Genomic DNA, 18,638 nt, shown 5'->3' on the forward strand with positions numbered 1-18,638 from the left:
TTTTCTTTTTTGGTAAGATTCAGAGGGACAACAAACACATTGAGATATGTTTTGGGTAAATGTATTTCACGCACCTGGTTACGTGCACATATTCGTTATTATTTATACTGAATGACAAGGTACCAAAGTCTCACTCCCATCCCATTTTTACTGCTCTCTATCAGTAAGCTAGCAGTGTACCTTTGTAGTGTCAAGTTAGTAATCCATCAACTGGTAATGGATACAGTCAATTGTTAGAATGTTTTACTTTCCTCATCTTACCATATCTTACATACTGTGGAATTGACAGACGTTGAAAAAAATCATAAGGAGAATAAACAACAGGTAGAAAACATTTTATTTAATGTAACATTAACCTCTCCTGTGCAGACAAAGTTTTTCTTTGCCTATTATAGAAATATGGTGAAATGTGGGTAGAAAAGCAGGCACTCTTCAAATTCCACTGGTTAGAAAGAGTCTACTAGCTCCTGTGACATGCCTTATCTTTAAAAAGGAGGATTCTATTAAGCAACAGTAGAATCTCTAAGAACTGTGGAACTTTTCAATGGAACCACTATGCCTCTTTTCAGATGTATTTTCAATTATACTACATTAAGTCTAGGTTGTACTGTACTTTATAGTGGCACACAGCTCATGAACAAAGGCAACATGGTACTTACTGTACTACCAAAGCTGACAGCTTTATGAAGCAGAAAGCTACAGAATAGCCATGTAATTATGTATGATGACTAAGCAGGACAGAGCCTATTGAGGTCAATCACAAAATTCCCCCTGTTTAAGTGAGACAGGATTGCATATTTTTTCATGATTGTGGACTAAATGTTGACTTATTTTAATTAGTTTATATCCAAGTATATAACTGAAACTGCACAACAAATTCATTGAATGCTTTAGAAAATGGACTTTCACCTTTCCAAATGATAAAACATCCCTTTGGACAATTAAACTGTAAAGTGGCTACTGTGATGATAAGAACACAAAAGAAAGCCTGCTAGAGGAGTTGAAAATAGCTCTTAAGGGCTAAGATTAAAGCACAATACCTTCTAAATTCATTCCTGTCTCCAGCTTGCATGAGCGCCACAATTGTGTTTGTAATTGAGGTACCAATATTTGCCCCCATTATGATAGGAATAGCAGACTTTACACTCAACACTATAAAGTAAAAAAGGAGTATTAGGAGAAAATCAAATCCTTGGCACACATTTTACATTGGACCTAATCATCCTCCCACTGAAATCAATGGGAGCTTTACCACTGACTTCAGTGGGATCAGGATTTGTCCAGTTAAATAAGTAACTGTAATCAAGCACTATAATCTAAACAAGTTTATTTTATCAAAGCACCTTGAGAACGTGCTACATGATTAATCTGATTATTTGAAGGTCATGGTCTGCATCTGAAGCATACCGGTTTTCTGCCACTGCCACAAGATGTGAAAGTAGTAGAAATTCTGTCTTATCCTAAGCATTATCCTGCATGCAACTCTCACAGAACTCAACCATAGAAGCAAATCAGTTACAATAACTTTGTTGGTAGGATGAAGTATGCAAGTGCTCCTAAAGTTAACAAATCTAGTGTCAGTGTACCAAACAGATTTTACACAGTTAGGGGGTGGCTGGTTTTCTATGCTATGTGTCCATTTTTAATTGCTGTTCATTTCTTATTTTATACCAGGATGAAATAACTGTGAGGTTGTTTTCCTGCAATCCCTTTCCTCATTCTCAGTGTTTCCATACCTGGAGGTAAAAGGTGGTGAATGTAAAGGGTCTGAGGGTGATCTGCATTAGCTTATTGTAAGCAGACTTACATGTAGAAGACACCATGCTGACTATAATGGATGAGGAAGTGCTAGAGCTCTGCACCATGACTGTCACCAGAACTCCAATCACCAGACCAGCAACAGGATTTGACAGCACAGAACCATCTCGAAAAATGTCCCCTGCTGCTTTACCTATGTAAAGGAATTATTTTAGTGAGAAAGTGCCTTGTATAGTCAACAGTAAATAAGACAGCATTTTGTGAAAGATCATAAAAACATGTGGCCATGCCTGTCAGTCTAAAGGTGATATAACCAAGGGATCCAAGTTCAGATCCCTAACATAGTCTCTAGCCTTCTGAGTGATCAGGGAACACCTTACATTTTTCTCTTTCCTTTGGTTGACTGAAAAATCAGCAACGGTGATGGTGTTATACCAATAAAATAAAAACCAGCAGGATCTTATTAAAGGGGAAAAGGCAAAATGCCACATTTATTGTGAATACAGAAAGAATCATAGTAAGCTGTTAGTTATAGCTATAACATTCCATTCAATTTTATATTTATTCACACATTCATTCATACACACACACACGCACAGGTTCTGCAAGGTTGTTATCATAGTTACCAGCCTTAGAGTTGCTCATGCAAAGAGAATTGCTTTGAGAACAGATTTCAGAATAGCAGCCGTGTTAGTCTGTATTCGCAAAAAGAAAAGGCGCACTTGTGGCACCTTAGAGACTAACAAATTTATTTGAGCATAAGCTTTTGTGAGCTACAGCTCACTTCATCGGATGCATTCGGTGGAAAATACCGTGGGGAGATTTATATACACACACAGAGAAAATAATGGGTTTTATCATACACATAACCCATTGTTTCATGTTCTCTGTGTGTGTATATAAATCTCCCCACTGTATTTTCCACCAAATGCATCCAATGAAGTGAGCTGTAGCTCACGAAAGCTTATGCTCTAATAAATTTGTTAATCTCTAAGGTGCCACAGTACTCCTTTTCTTTTTGAGAACAGACTCTGTCTTAGCAGCTTGGTCTCTTGGTTTTGGTACTGTTTCTCTCCCTCTCTGTGTGAAACTTGCAAGCTGCTAATTGTGTTAGTACATTCTAAGACAGAGTCTGTTCTCAAAGCAATCCTTTGTAACAACAACTACTCACACAGAGAGATACTCAAAGCAATACTCTGTAACAACAGAAGCAGCACCCAGAGCTTCCCCACCCTTTTGTTGTATTCATCTCCCTTTCTTAACAATTGTGATTAAAATAGAGATAGAGGATGTATGTGGATGGATGCTTGGTGTGGATAATAACTGAATGATCAGGAAGTGCCAGCCTAAGAATCCAGTGTCCATCGGCCAAAGAAGGCGTCAAGTGGAAATAACCAGAGGACTCCCGGAGGGCAGACTGGTATCTACCCAAAAGCCTCAAGAATGGGAGAACCAAAGAACAAGATAACATCTGATAGTGCAGAGCCATCAGGAATGTGCCATCTGCTGATTGGTTCAGCAACAGCATGATGAAGCAATTCCCATAGACTGGCATAGGAAGAAATTCCTATAAAAATGGACTCTAGAAAGTGAGAACTTTGGGGTCCGATTCTGCAAACCAACTTCCAGGAGCATCAGATGAGCATCTGACAAGGCCCTGCTCCCTCCTCATGTCCAGGCCATCTGGCCAGTGGCTTGGTATGAGCAACTCTAAGGCTGGCAACTATGATAACAGCCTCACAGAACCTGTGTGCGTGTGTGTATGAATGAATGTGTGAATAAATATGAAATTGAATGGAATGTTATAGCTATAACTAACTGCTTACTATGATTCTTTCTGTATTCACAATAAATGTGGCATTTTGCCTTTTCCCCTTTAATAAGATCCTGCTGGTTTTTATTTTATTGGTATAACAATGGGCCCCAGAGACAACTGTATCTAGCCTACTTTGTCTGAGGGAAGGCCATCAAAATTGGGGAAGGGGTTGAGGTTTGAGGGAGAAACCCTTGAGGGGAAAAAAGATTAATAGATTTATAGACTCTAAGGTCAGAAGGGACCATCATGATCATTGTACAAAGATGTAGTTAGTCTTAGGGGATCTTCAGAGGAAACAGTTGTCTGAGGCGCAGACATGGGTAGAGCATTGATAGGTCCAAATCCCTCTATATTTTGCCTTACTTTCAGCATGACCCTGTGGTCTAATCCCACATGGGGCATTCACTCATTTAAGCATTTTTCTACTGAGTGGTTTTATGCTTAATCAAGTAAATGACTGATTCAGACATCAATAAAACGGTGTGAAAGTTGGATAAGAATAAAAGCAACCATTTTCCAGCTATTATCCTAGATTTAAATAAGATCATATTGTTAATGTTTCTGGTTTACAGTGTGAATAATCATGAATAATTCAGGGTTAATTTCTACTTTCCGTTACACTGGTGAAAATCCAGAGTAACTCCACAGAAGCCAACAGATTTATCCTTGAGCTACACCAATTTAACTATGAGCAGAATCTGGCCTTTATGTATTTAGATAAAACCTTGCATCCTGAAAGGATCTTAGTGTACTTTATGTTGTATGCTTTTATGTAGAATTTAAGGTAATGTGGTAAGTTAATGTTATTTTGTGTATGGGTTGGAGGAAAGTAAAACCTAGGGTGGACATGAGACAGTGATTTAACATCTGAGGACTCTAAAGGCCCATTTGGTTGCTAAGCGCCACCATTCGCTCAAAAGCCAGCAATTGGGAGAGGACTTGGGGGAGGGAGAGTGGAGCCTGGTTGGCTGGAAGTGTTTTTTTCTGGGACCTGGTTGAAGGTGCCAGGAATGGACTCTCATGACACCAGACATTAGTCCATTGGGAACTGTAGGAGTCCAGACTACCAGGAAAGTGGCATGGAGACCAGGTTAGGAGGACATGAACCTAGCAGCTTCTGAGAAAGAAGCCTGAAAATTGGGATCTGTAATAAGGTTTTCCTAAGCTTGAGAGGGTAAAGGGCACCTCTAGATGAAGTGGAAATTAGATCATTCATGGGTTTACTTGTAAGTATAAAGTAAAAGTTGTTAACCAAGTCTGGAGCTGTGGTGACTGGATTTTCCTGCATTGGCCTTGAGACAGCACCTACTGTATTTATCAGCAAGAACCCTGCTCCCTAGAACTAGATCCTAGGAATAAGAGAGCAGAGCAAAGGGTGACATGATATAACATTTCTCTCTGCAAGACTTGGTGTTGGCAGCAGTTACCTGAGCCTGGGGCACAGGAAACCTGGGATCATGAGAGCTTTCAATAAGCATCCAGTTTTAAGTCTCTCCACGGTAAAAACATTTTCACATATTGAAGATAATACAAATATACCTGTTTATTTAACAGTCACTAAATAAAAGGGACTTCCAAAATAAACTTGGGTCACTAATCTCTAATGTCAACACTACTCTGGAATTCTGGAAACAAAGGCATCCTGCAAACAAGGGAGATCAACATTCAATCACAGAGGCCTCCCTCCATATTTAAATGAAATGAGTTCTCAAGGTTAATATTCTTTGATTAGTTACTTTATTTTGAATTGAATTAGATTCAACAGCCCACCCAAAGCCTAACCTGATACTTCATAAGAGTTTTCATACCTCCCACCAACTGGAAGGCAGAGCTCAGTATATCCAAGGAGCACACAAAGAAGTAGAGTAGTCCAAGCAAGACAATAAACTTTGCTATCCCTCTGAGTACACAGATGATTTTTCCTTTGTTATCCAGGTCTGCAAAACATAAGATAAGTTTTTATGTATCACATATTTATGTATTTGGCATTTCTTTTTGAACAGTTTAGCACTTCTAGCAAGTCTCCCATCCATAGTCCATGGAGTCAAGGACAGTGTTGTGAGCTCTGTGGATGATAAACCCAAAGGAATGCTCTTGTTAATAAAATTTTAACTACAGCATCACTGCACATAAAAGCTTTTCATATACTTTAAAGACTCAGTGAAGTTTGAAATTCATCCTTTTTTTTTTTTACTGTTCACTTTTAGGTTTTTACCACATATAGTGGGGTTAATGAAAGGTTGAAATTAACATACTGCTTGACAGCTTTCATCCACAGCTCTCACAGTGCTTTAAAATGGTGGGTAAACAGTATTATAATCTCAACACCCACAGGATCTGAGGAAATATAATAGCCCCATTTTACCGATGGGGAAACTGAAGCAGAGTGGTTAATGCCAACTTTTTAAAACCTGTGTGTCTAAGAGGAGGATCTTAAGTTCATTTCCACAGAAATTAACATTTGAGAAGAAATGGCTAAGATAAAGAGCGCAGAAGATGAGAAGAAATAAAGACATGTAAATAAGTTGTGTATTGACAGGTTGTACCTGCCCACTTGACCCCAGTGTCCTGAAGCACCAGCATACTCCAAGGGTCTTCCTGCCCTGGCTCATCTATCAAGGCAACGTTGGAATGTGCAGGCTGAAGTCCACCTTTACTTTGAACATTGTCTGTCGAAATAAAAACACAAACAAACCAAACTGATTACTTGCCATCTTTCCCCATAGCACAACTGTAAGGTTTTTATAGTCGTGTAAATTATACAGGAGATAATTTACCTTTGTGATTTTCTCCATCTTTTTCAGACATGGCCTTGTCTTGCTTGGAGGAGTCTTCAGTATAGTTATTGGGTTGAGAGTTTTCCAACTCAGGCCAAGGAGCCATGATCTGACATTAAGAAAATACATTGATTAATGTTAGAGTCTGATGAAAACACTCTTCGGTGTCTGACAAGAGAAAGGATTACCTCTAAAACCAACAGATCCTTGAACTCTGTTCTTTATTAACCTTATTGAATTAATGCATTTTCTTTGTGAAACCATATTGTAGCTTTACTTGTGAAACTTAGGCCATTACAAGCTATACTGTTATGAGCTGCATAAAAACTTGTTATAATTTGAATTAAAACCTTGTTCAAGCTGATGTGTGAACATGCCCATCATTTAAGAGACTTTTAAGAGACAATTAAGGAGTCACACCTAAAACAAGGTCTAACAGAGTCTGCCCAGAAACTAACACCATGGGAGCAAGGGGTTCCACTGGGTATTGTGACTGGGGAGAAGTATGGGAGGGTGAGGGAAGGTAGAACATACAGAAATTGAGAACACACAAGAACGGAGAGAGATAGAGGCAAAAAGCAAGAAAGCCAAGCTGTAGCCTGTGAGCACAGTGTGATCCTGGGTAAAGCTAGAGATAGAGCTTTTGGATTTGTTGGCTAAAGAGGCTTGGGGCTGTAATCTAAGAAACTGCTCCTTTTGTTCTTGGTTCCTCCTGTATTTGGAGAAATAGGACTTAGTACATTACTTGTAAATAAACAAGATTGGGTAAAAGAGATGATCAGACTCCATCAATTTCTGGAAAATCCCCAGGGCTCCAAAATTTGACTTGCCACTTGGCTCGAAAAGGGGCAACACTGGTGTTAGCCTTGGGATCCAGTTTCCAAGGAGAAAGATTATGAGCTGGTATTTCTGCTGAACCAAGATGCAACAAATAATGAGGATGCTTGCAAAAATCAGAAGTGGCCAGAAGAACTTAAAACAAGATCTGAAACAGGAGCTGGAAGCTTCACAAATGGAATTGAAGCAGCACCCGGCGGTTTGCGAGAAAGAAATGAAATCTCTGTGGGAGCATCAACTACAAAGCATCCAGACAGATTGGTCTGGACGTGTCCGTGCTGGAATAGTGATGAGGTGACCAGCAATTGACTGGTGTAGACCAGCATTTCTTCTGTGAAATAGTGGAGGCTAAGCAAGCTTTAGCCAAGCTTCAATTTGCCAACCAAGATGAGCTGCAGCAAGGACTTAAGGAGCTAAAAATTCACCTTTGGAAGTAAATCAAAGGGTCACAGACCAGTAGAAGGCAGCAACATGGTTAAGATTGGACATTTACAACAGTTTTCTATTTGTAACCTAAGGAGACCTAGGGGGAGAGGTCAGGCTGTCTCAGCTGAAATAAGGCAAAATCTTTGAGAAAAAAAACTCCCGTGGAGGCTTTTTTAGCCCAGTTCAACCTTGTAGTTGAATGGCTGGGAGGAAGGATAGAAAGGAGGGTTACTAGCAGCGAACTTGGGAGACCCAGTTCTGATTGTGCTTTAAAACTTACTGTAACAATGCTGGTTCTGGCAGGACCCAACTGAGAGTGCCAATTCAGGACAAATTGCTTAAAGCAGGGTAGTTACAGCCCAAGGCTGGGGTTTCTATGCACACCAAGGCAAACCAAACCAGACAAACAGAGAAGACTTTGGTTTTACCCCACTGGCTAACCACAAGTCACACAAGCAATTCCCTTAGACACTCCAGTTTCCCAGTATCACCACTAGTGCCACTCATTATAGGGACAAATTATGGTTATGAAAACCAATACCCCAGTAAAAGAAAAAAGGTTCTCTCAATCCCAAAGGACCAAGCCCCAGACCCAGGGCAATATACAAATCAGATCTTACCCCACAAATCAAGCTGTTGCCAATCCTTTAGAATCTAAAATCTAAAGGTTTATTCATAAAAGGAAAACATATAGATGAGAGCTAGAATTGGTTAAACGGAATCAATTACATACAGTAATGGCAAAGTTCTTGGTTCAGGCTTGCAGCAGTGATAGAATAAACTGCAGGTTCAAATCAAGTCTCTGGAGAACATCCACAGCTGGGATGGGTCATCAGTACTTTGTTCAATGACTTCAGTGTAGCAAAGTTCTCCAGAGGTAAGCAGCAGGATTGAAGATAAGATGGAGGAGTTGCAGCAGCTTTTTATATTCTCATGCCATGTGGTCTTTCTTTCTTTGTCTCAAAGACAAGCTGTCCATCACTTGACATGGAAAAACCTCAGAGTTCTGTCCATAGGTATGTCCCTGCATACCTTCCTGAGTCACAAGGTATGTCTGTCTTCTCTCAATGGGTCAATTGTATAGCTGATGGTTCTTAATGGGCCAACAATCAGGCTAGACAGAGCTGACACCAACTTATCCGGGGTGTCACCGAGAAGCATAGCATAAGTTTCAGAGTAGCAGCCGTGTTAGTCTGTATTCACAAAAAGAAAAGGAGTACTTGTAGCACCTTAGAGACTAACAAATTTATTTGAGCATAAGCTTTCGAGAGCTACAGCTCACTTCATCGGATGCATTCAGTGGAAAATACAGTGGGGAGATTTATATACACAGAACATGAAACAATGGGTGTTACCATACACACTGTAACCAGAGTGATCACTTAAGGTGAGCTATTACCAGCAGGAGAGCTGGGGGGGGGGGGGGAATCTTTTGTAGTGATAATCAAGGTGGGCCATTTCCAGCAGTTGACAAGACGTCTGAGGAACAGTGGTGGGGTGGGGGAGGGGAATAACATGGGGAAATAGTTTTACTTTGTGTAATGAACCATCCACTCCCAGTCTCTATTCAAGCCTAAGTTAATTGTATCCAGTTTGCAAATTAATTCCAATTCAGCAGTCTCTCGTTGGAGTCTGTTTTTGAAGTTTTTTTGTTGAAGAATAGCCACTCTTAGGTCTGTAATCGAGTGACCAGAGAGATTGAAGTGTTCTCCGACTGGTTTTTGAATGTTATAATTTTTGATGTCTGATTTGTGTCCATTTATTCTTTTACGTAGCGACTGTCCAGTTTGACCAATGTACATGGCAGAGGGGCATTGCTGGCACATGATGGTATGTATCACATTGGTAGATGTGCAGGTGAACTAGCCTCTGATAGTGTGGCTGATGTGATTAGGCCCTATGATGGTGTCCCCTGAATAGATATGTGGACAGAGTTGGCAACGGGCTTTGTTGCAAGGATAGGTTCCTGGGTTAGTGGTTCTGTTGTGTGGTGTGTGGTTGCTGGTGAGTATTTCCTTTAGGTTGGGGGGCTGTCTGTAAGCAAGGACTGGCCTGTCTCCCAAGATCTGTGAGAGTGATGGGTCGTCCTTCAGGATAGGTTGTAGATCCTTGATGATGCGTTTGAGAGGTTTTAGTTGGGGGCTGAAGGTGATGGTTAGTGGCGTTCTGTTATTTTCTTTGTTGGACCTGTCCTGTAGTAGGTGACTTCTGGGTACTCTTCTGGCTCTGTCAATCTGTTTCTTCACTTCAGCAGGTGGGTATTGTAGTTGTAAGTATTCATAACTTTAACTACAAAAATGATACACACATATAGACAGCATAATCATAACCTGCAAACCATAACCTTGTCTTAGACACCTTATTTGACACCCTTTATACAAGATTTGGTGCTACTACAGGACTTTGGTTGCAACAATGATCTATACGGTCCCAGCTTATGTCAATAACGTCACAGTCCCAATGCAAAATTGATGCAGAAAAGGATGACACAAACATCACTGACTGCATCCCAAGAGCTTCCTATCCTTGGTTCTGTCTTACTACAGCAAGTATTGGTGTATAACAGAAGTGGTTCATCAAAGTCATGTTCAATAACATAATTGAATCTCTTTACAAACTCAAGGTAAAACTTGGTTAGAACAATAGTGGATTGGATCTGCTTTTGCAGCATGGTTCCTGTAGGTCTCATGTGATCTTGCCAAGAGTTAAAGAACATAGCTACTTTATTTATACAAACTCTGGCAAATGTTTGGAACCTAATTAACGTCAAGTCAATGTGGCTATTAATGTTGTCCATAGTACAGGAATCTTGGCATTTAGCCGTGAAAGCAATATGGTAGTGTGACTCAGTTTCCCCTTTCATACAGCACATCAGGTTTGAAATGTCTTTTCCCCTGTGAAAAGTTTCAATACTGCTTACAGGCATTAACTTTGCATCATCAGTATAACAAGGCCTTTTAACATAAAGTGTGTTCTTATGTATCACTTTTAACATATTCAAGGTTTTTTTCAAAAGATTAGGCACATTGTACATCTTTACAATTCTTGGTAATAGCAACACGTTAGTTACAAAAATTACCATAAGCAATAACAACAAATTCATTGCAAGTGTCCATCTACAGTCATGTTTGTCTTGCCACACCTCTGGCTCAATACCATTGGGGTTTGGGCCTGTTAGGGACAGCCTGTGGCTTTCCTTTGCAAAATGAAGGTCTCTCTTTCCTCCTTGTCCTGAAGGATCAAGCCCTGATTTCCCTTGCTTAACAGAATTTACTGGCTGATTGGATGCGCTCTCTCTGCTAAGGGTTATTAGCAAGTCTTTATTCTCCCAGTCAGTCAGGTAATTTGCATTCAAACAGACAGAAGCCTGTTCACCAGTGTTCAGATCCTTCACTGCTACCAATTCCAAGGCTGAACTCTGTCTTAAAGAGAAAGCATCAATTTTAACTGACAAGCTAGACTCAACATTCTGTTGTCCTTCCCTTACCAACCTCTGATTCCACATGGAATTAGATGTCAAGTTCACTGAAAGGCAACAAGTCATATCCAAAGTGTCTAGAGATGAGAGTTTACCTGCCATCCCTTGCATTCTCGAGAGATTAACTGCACAGCTGTTCTCCTCTGCAGACTCAGCTATCCAGTCTTCCCTCTGAACCTGAGACACAGACTGTTCACTTACAGAATCAGCATGGAGACATTCCTCTCTCAACAACCTTGGCTCCCCAACAAGCTGGCCAAACACAGCCACTTGCTTATAGGAGTGTTCAACTTTCTTAACAGCTTTCACTCCATCTTAGACCTTCTCAAAGCTATCCACACTGGATCTTTCAAAAGGAAAGTCAGTGGATCCATTCACAACAGATTTCAGAGTAGCAGCCGTGTTAGTCTGTATTCGCAAAAAGAAAAGGAGTACTTGTGGCACCTTAGAGACTAACAAATTTATTAGAGCATAAGCTTTCGTGAGCTACAGCTCACTTCGATGAAGTGAGCTGTAGCTCACGAAAGCTTATGCTCTAATAAATTTGTTAGTCGCTAAGGTGCCACAAGTACTCCTTTTCTATTCACAACAGAAAATTTCTGGCCGTTAGGAACTGAAACTTTCTTGATTAAATCACTTTCACACCCTTCATTTGCAGTAAACTGCTTGCACAGACTACCATGAGGATTCCTTTCCCCTGGAGCTTTTCTAAGCAGCAATTCACCCCTCACAGAAATTCTGCCGTTACCCTCTTCACCTAGGGCTTGCTCTAAAGGAACACTTCCCTGAGCAACAACAGACTTTTTCTGGGTCTCACATCCAAAATCAACTCTGGCCCATCAGGCGGATTCCTATACAATCCCCTTTCAGGCAAACTTCTAGACTTCCTAGATAAAACGTTAGAAGCATTCTCCTTCCCTTTGTCACACACAAGCTCAGGAATCTTTTCCTTCTTGCTACCAGTTTCCACACCATCAGTAGGTAACACAATTAAATCACCTTTCTGATCTCCTTGTGCCCTGGTTAGGGTATTACCCTGATTAGACAGAGTTGCTACATCCTTTCCCAGCCACACATTAGCAACAGGCAAAATACAAGCACCAGAATTGTCTGGTCTCTGGGATTTTGCATAGACACTAACTGGATGCAACCGAGTTGCAGTGCCATTCTCCCTAGCAGACACAAACTTAGGATCATTCCCTTCCTGGGCTTTAGTTGAATTCAGAACTAACTGAGACAACTGCAATATTCTCAACCATCACAGGCTGAAAGGCACCTTCTGTCTCCTCCACAGACAAAGAGCCAGATACACATTCTCCTTTACCAGACACACAGCTTGGGATCTCATTTCCCTTGTCCCAGCACACAGGGCTGTTCACAGACAACTGCTTGGAGCCTGGGGTAGCTCCCTCCATAGGCAAGTCAACAGACACAGGCACTTTCCCTTCGCTGTCACAATTTTCCACACAGGTAACAAGTAAGTTATAAGAAAAGGAGTACTTGTGGCACCTTAGAGACTAACAAATTTATTAGAGCATAAGCTTTCGTGAGCTACAGCTCACTTCATCGGATGCACGAAAGCTTATGCTCGAATAAATTTGTTAGTCTCTAAGGTGCCACAAGTACTCCTTTTCTTTTTGCGAATACAGACTAACAAGGCTGCTACTATGAAACCTGTCAAGTAAGTTATTGGGACACTCATCTTCCACGGGACACTCATCTTCCACTAACCTTGCCTTCCCAAACTGCTCACTAGACAAAGCCATCAGCTCACAAGGCTGCCTAAGCTCATCCAAACTTTCCTTACCAGGTACATTGCCACTCCCAACAGATAAACTGCTGCTCTTCTCACTACACTCAGCTACTTCCAGCAAATCACAGTTAGCCTTTTCAGGTTCACTTTTATAAGCTGTACTAGCCAATAATACATTACCCATCAAAAATCTATCCTTTCCTTCCTCAGTTAGGGCTTCCACTTGACCATCCACTTTAATCTGCTCCGGAGAAACATTGTCCTGACCAATGAGTTCTGTGCTTGATCTAATTCCAGATTCACTTCTGAGACATTAGACAGACATTCTTAGAAACTTCATTCACAGACAAACTGCTTTTTTGCACAGACAAACAGCTATTTCCCACCTCCTCCCCCTGGTCAGAGCAATATAACACACAAACATTGTTATAAACTGAAATTTCAAGAGGATACAATTTCTCGATTGCTTTTTTGACTTCCAACTGAATTCTGGCAGTTTCTTGTCGCAGCTGGTGAACCCTCTCCTCAGTAGCAATCCTTTGCTTTCTCACCCATTGAATTTCTCTAGTTTCTGTTCATGCTCAAGTTGCCATTTGTTTGCTGCCTTTTGCATTCCAATTGCTTCTGCAGTATCAGGTAAGGGCTGTGCTCCTGCCTCCTGATCACTGGCCATTAACAGATTTCTCAGTTCTTGATTTGTAGCTTTCTTTCTAAAGCTTATCCCCTTTTCTGAACACAAATCTTCCAGGGCTTTTTTGCCAAGGCCCTCATATGCTCCTTGCTCACCCTTTGCAACTGCTCTTTAACCAACCAAACTCTCAATACCAAAATTAAAATTTGGATAGCATGGGGTTCTGACCCAAAGCTTAATTGACCTGGTTCTGTGGATCCTAGCACGACTACGCCACAGTAACGATGCTGGTTCTGGCAGGACCCAACTGAAAGTGCCAATTCAGGACAAATTGCTTAAAGCAGGGCAGTTACAGCCCAAGGCTGGGGTTTCTATGCACACCAAGGCAAACCAAACCAGACAAACAGAGAAGACTTTGGTTTTACCCCACTGGCTAACCACAAGTCACACAAGCAATTCCCTTACACACTCCAGTTTCCCAGTATCACCACTAGTGCCACTCATTATAGGGACAAATTATGGTTATGAAAACCAATACCCCAGTAAAAGAAAAAAGGTTCTCTCAATCCCAAAGGACCAAGTCCCAGACCCAGGGCAATATACAAATCAGATCTTACCCCACAAATCATGCTGTTGCCAATCCTTTAGAATCTAAAATCTAAAGGTTTATTCATAAAAGGAAAAAGATATAGATGAGAGTTAGAATTGGTTAAACGGAATCAATTACATACAGTAATGGCAAAGTTCTTGGTTCAGGCTTGCAGCAGTGATAGAATAAACTGCAGGTTCAAATCAAGTCTCTGGAGAACATCCACAGCTGGGATGGGTCATCAGTACTTTGTTCAATGACTTCAGTGTAGCAAAGTTCTCCAGAGGTAAGAAGCAGGATTGAAGATAAGATGGAGGAGTTGCAGCAGCTTTTTATATTCTCATGCCATGTGGTCTTTCTTTCTTTGTCCCAAAGACAAGCTGTCCATCACTTGACATGGAAAAACCTCAGAGTTCTGTCCATAGGTATGTCCCTGCATACCTTCCTGAGTCACAAGGTATGTCTGTCTTCTCTCAATGGGTCATTTGTATAGCTGATGGTCCTTAATGAGCCATCAATCAGGCTAGGCAGAGCTGACACCAACTTATCTGGGGTGTCACTGAGAAGCATAGCATAAGTTTGAAATACCATCAGTATTCATAAGTTTAACTACAAAAATGATACACACATATAGACAGCATAATCATAACCAGCAAACCATAACCCTGTCTTCGACATCTTATTGGACTCCCTTATACAAGATTTGGTGCCATTACAAGACTTTGGTTGCAACAATGATCTATGCGGTCCCAGCTTATGTCAATAACGTCACATTTACCCAGACCTTTGACCTGTTGTTTGGATCTAGCCATCATCTGAGCTGGCCAGGGCACAGCTAGGAGCTGGAAGGAGAGGGAAAGAACCCTTACCTGAACTGGCAGGGTATCTGTGGAGACTTGTGTTCTTGGCATACCAGATGTTACAGAGGCCTTCCAGGATAAACTGGCATTGGACCAGTTTATGGATGTTCAGCTGGACTTGGACTTGCCGATCAAGAGCAGCAAAAGGAGACCAAAGACCCTCCAAGAGGCTGTGAAATTTTCCCGTTGAACTTGAAGCTTTTCTTTCAATAGTGCACCAGAAGAGAAAGCAGCTGCTAGTGAGGAAGTTGGAAACTGATTGTCATTAGCCCTGTAAGTACTGCTCTGAATCCAGTCGATATGATGAAAGAGGGAATTTAAATCTGGTACATGACAATATTGAATGATTAGAACAAATAATATACGTGGTTTGTAAAAAAGGGGAAATTGCCAATAATCCAAAAATAGGTCAGTTAAATTATGGTACTGTGACAAAACTGGCCCAAAAAGAAGGATTATTATAAATTTATGGCAGGTCAAGATAGAGTGTCTAAAGTGTCTAGTGAAAGCCTCTCTCCTGGACTAGGAAACAGGTAATACCAAGTTGAAGGAGCAAAGCTTATGGAGGTACAAAGATCAGTCCAGAGTTTTGGCTTCATAGCCCAGATCTAAAAAACAGTAAGAGGAGTTTGGCTATCAAGTGCATATTACGATCTGTGATGTGTATAGGGATAGTTAACATAGACTCAGACATAATGGTTATTAGACCAGACATGCTAAAAAGGCTACCCAACTCCCCAGACAGTACCAAATGCGTAGAGCTTTCTAGAGATCTGCTCCTATTACAGAAAGTTCATTTGTGGGTTTCCAACTATTGCAAAACCACTGCATAGAATGGTTTCAGAGTAGCAGCCGTGTTAATCTGTATTCGCAAAAAGAAAAGGAGTACCCGTGGCACCTTAGAGACTAACAAATTTATTAGAGCATAAGCTTTCGTGAGCTACAGCTCACTTCATCGGATGCATTTGGTGGAAAAAGCAGAGGAGAGATTTATATACACACACACACACAGAGAACATGAAACAATGGGTTATCATACACACTGTAAGGAGAGTGATCACTTAAGATAAGCCATCACCAGCAGCAGGGGGGGGAAAGGAGGAAAACCTTTCATGGTGACAAGCAAGGTAGGCTAATTCCAGCAGTTAACAAGAATATCAGAGGTTTCAGAGTAGCAGCCGTGTTAGTCTGTATTCTCAAAAAGAAAAGGAGTACTTGTGGCACCTTAGAGACTAACAAATTTATTAGAGCATAAGCTTTCGTGAGCTACAGCTCACTTCATCGGATGCATCCGATGAAGTGAGCTGTAGCTCACGAAAGCTTATGCTCTAATAAATTTGTTAGTCTCTAAGGTGCCACAAGTACTCCTTTTCTTTTTAAGAATATCAGAGGAACAGTGGGGGGTGGGGTGGGAGGGAGAAATACCATGGGGAAATAGTTTTACTTTGTGTAATGACTCATCCATTCCCAGTCTCTATTCAAGCCTAAGTTAATTGTATCCAGTTTGCAAATTAATTCCAATTCAGCAGTCTCTCCTTGGAGTCTGGTTTTGAAGCTTTTTTGTTGAAGTATAGCCACTCTTAGGTTTGTGATCGAGTGACCAGAGAGATTGAAGTGTTCTCCAACTGGTTTTTGAGTGTTATAATTCTTGACGTCTGATTTGTGTCCATTCATTCTTTTACGTAGAGACTGTCCAGTTTGGCCAATGTACATGGCAGAGGGGCATTGCTGGCACATGATGGCATATATCACATTGGTAGATGCGCAGGTGAACGAGCCTCTGATAGTGTGGCTGATGTGATTAGGCCCTATGATGGTATCCCCTGAATAGATATGTGGACAGAGTTGGCAACGGGCTTTGTTGCAAGGATAGGTTCCTGGGTTAGTGGTTCTGTTGTGTGGTGTGTGGTTGCTGGTGAGTATTTGCTTCAGATTGGGGGGCTGTCTGTAAGCAAGGACTGGTCTGTCTCCCAAGATCTGTGAGAGTGATGGCTCGTTCTTCAGGATAGGTTGTAGATCCTTGATGATGCGTTGGAGAGGTTTTAGTTGGGGGCTGAAGGTGATGGCTAGTGGCGTTCTGTTGTTTTCTTTGTTAGGCCTGTCCTGTAGTAGGTGACTTCTGGGTACTCTTCTGGCTCTGTCAATCTGTTTCTTCACTTCAGCAGGTGGGTATTGTAGTTGTAGGAATGCATGATAGACATTCCACACAAAGATGGACTACAAGCCGTCAGGAACAGTATCCCCGATAATGTCACGGCTAACCTGGTGGCTGAACTTTGTGACTTTGTCCTGACCCATAACTATTTCACATTTGGTGACAATGTATACCTTCAAATCAGCGGCACTGCGATGGGTACCCGCATGGCCCCACAGTATGCCAACATTTTTATGGCTGACTTAGAACAACGCTTCCTCAGCTCTCGTCCCCTAATGCCCCTACTCTATTTCCGCTACATTGATGACATCTTCATCATCTGCACCCATGGAAAAGAAGGTCTTGAGGAATTCCACCATGATTTCAACAATTTCCATCCCACCATCAACCTCAGCCTGGACCAGTCCACACAAGAGATCCACTTCCTGGACACTACGGTGCTAATAAGCGATGGTCACATAAACACCACCCTATATCGGAAACCTACTGACCGCTATTCCTACCTACATGCCTCTAGCTTTCATCCAGATCATACCACTCGATCCATTGTCTACAGCCAAGCGCTTCGATATAACCGCATTTGCTCCAACCCCTCAGACAGAGACAAACACCTACAAGATCTCTATCATGCATTCCTACAACTACAATACCCACCTGCTGAAGTGAAGAAACAGATTGACAGAGCCAGAAGAGTACCCAGAAGTCACCTACTACAGGACAGGCCCAACAAAGAAAACAACAGAACGCCACTAGCCATCACCTTCAGCCCCCAACTAAAACCTCTCCAACGCATCATCAAGGATCTACAACCTATCCTGAAGGACGAGCCATCACTCTCACAGATCTTGGGAGACAGACCAGTCCTTGCTTACAGACAGCCCCCCAATCTGAAGCAAATACTCACCAGCAACCACACACCACACAACAGAACCACTAACCCAGGAACTTATCCTTGCAACAAAGCCCGTTGCCAACTCTGTCCACATATCTATTCAGGGGATACCATCATAGGGCCTAATCACATCAGCCACACTATCAGAGGCTCGTTCACCTGCGCATCTACCAATGTGATATATGCCATCATGTGCCAGCAATGCCCCTCTGCCATGTACATTGGCCAAACTGGACAGTCTCTACGTAAAAGAATGAATGGACACAAATCAGACGTCAAGAATTATAACATTCAAAAACCAGTTGGAGAACACTTCAATCTCTCTGGTCACTCGATCACAGACCTAAGAGTGGCTATACTTCAACAAAAAAGCTTCAAAAACAGACTCCAACGAGAGACTGCTGAATTGGAATTAATTTGCAAACTGGATACAATTAACTTAGGCTTGAATCGAGACTGGGAATGGATGAGTCATTACACAAAGTAAAACTATTTCCCCATGGTATTTCTCCCTCCCACCCCACCCCCCACTGTTCCTCTGATATTCTTAGAGCATAAGCTTGCATTCGATGAAGTGAGCTGTAGCTCACGAAAGCTTATGCTCTAATAAATTTGTTAGTCTCTAAGGTGCCACAAGTACTCCTTTTCTTTTTGCGAATACAGACT

General features: G+C 41.5%; 1 protein-coding gene across 2 annotated transcripts in view; it reads right to left on the minus strand.

Annotated features, from left to right (window-relative positions):
• Positions 1 to 18,638, minus strand: part of SLC34A2 (solute carrier family 34 member 2) — a 46,915-nt gene that overhangs the window by 19,024 nt on the left and 9,253 nt on the right. Inside the window, exons 2-7 of one of the 2 annotated variants that reach the window (XM_043514056.1) lie at positions 14,935 to 15,161; positions 6,352 to 6,460; positions 6,121 to 6,243; positions 5,383 to 5,511; positions 1,808 to 1,951; positions 1,041 to 1,152 (exon numbers count right to left, since the gene is read on the minus strand). In XM_043514056.1, coding sequence (XP_043369991.1) covers positions 1,041 to 1,152; positions 1,808 to 1,951; positions 5,383 to 5,511; positions 6,121 to 6,243; positions 6,352 to 6,460; positions 14,935 to 14,976 — 659 coding nt within the window. In that variant the 5' untranslated portion in view covers positions 14,977 to 15,161. The remainder of the gene's footprint in view (positions 1 to 1,040; positions 1,153 to 1,807; positions 1,952 to 5,382; positions 5,512 to 6,120; positions 6,244 to 6,351; positions 6,461 to 14,934; positions 15,162 to 18,638) is intronic. The other variant, XM_038399940.2, reaches the window with a different exon arrangement.

This window comes from Dermochelys coriacea, chromosome 4 (genome assembly GCF_009764565.3).
Source record: "Dermochelys coriacea isolate rDerCor1 chromosome 4, rDerCor1.pri.v4, whole genome shotgun sequence".
Classification (NCBI taxonomy): Eukaryota; Metazoa; Chordata; order Testudines; family Dermochelyidae; genus Dermochelys; species Dermochelys coriacea.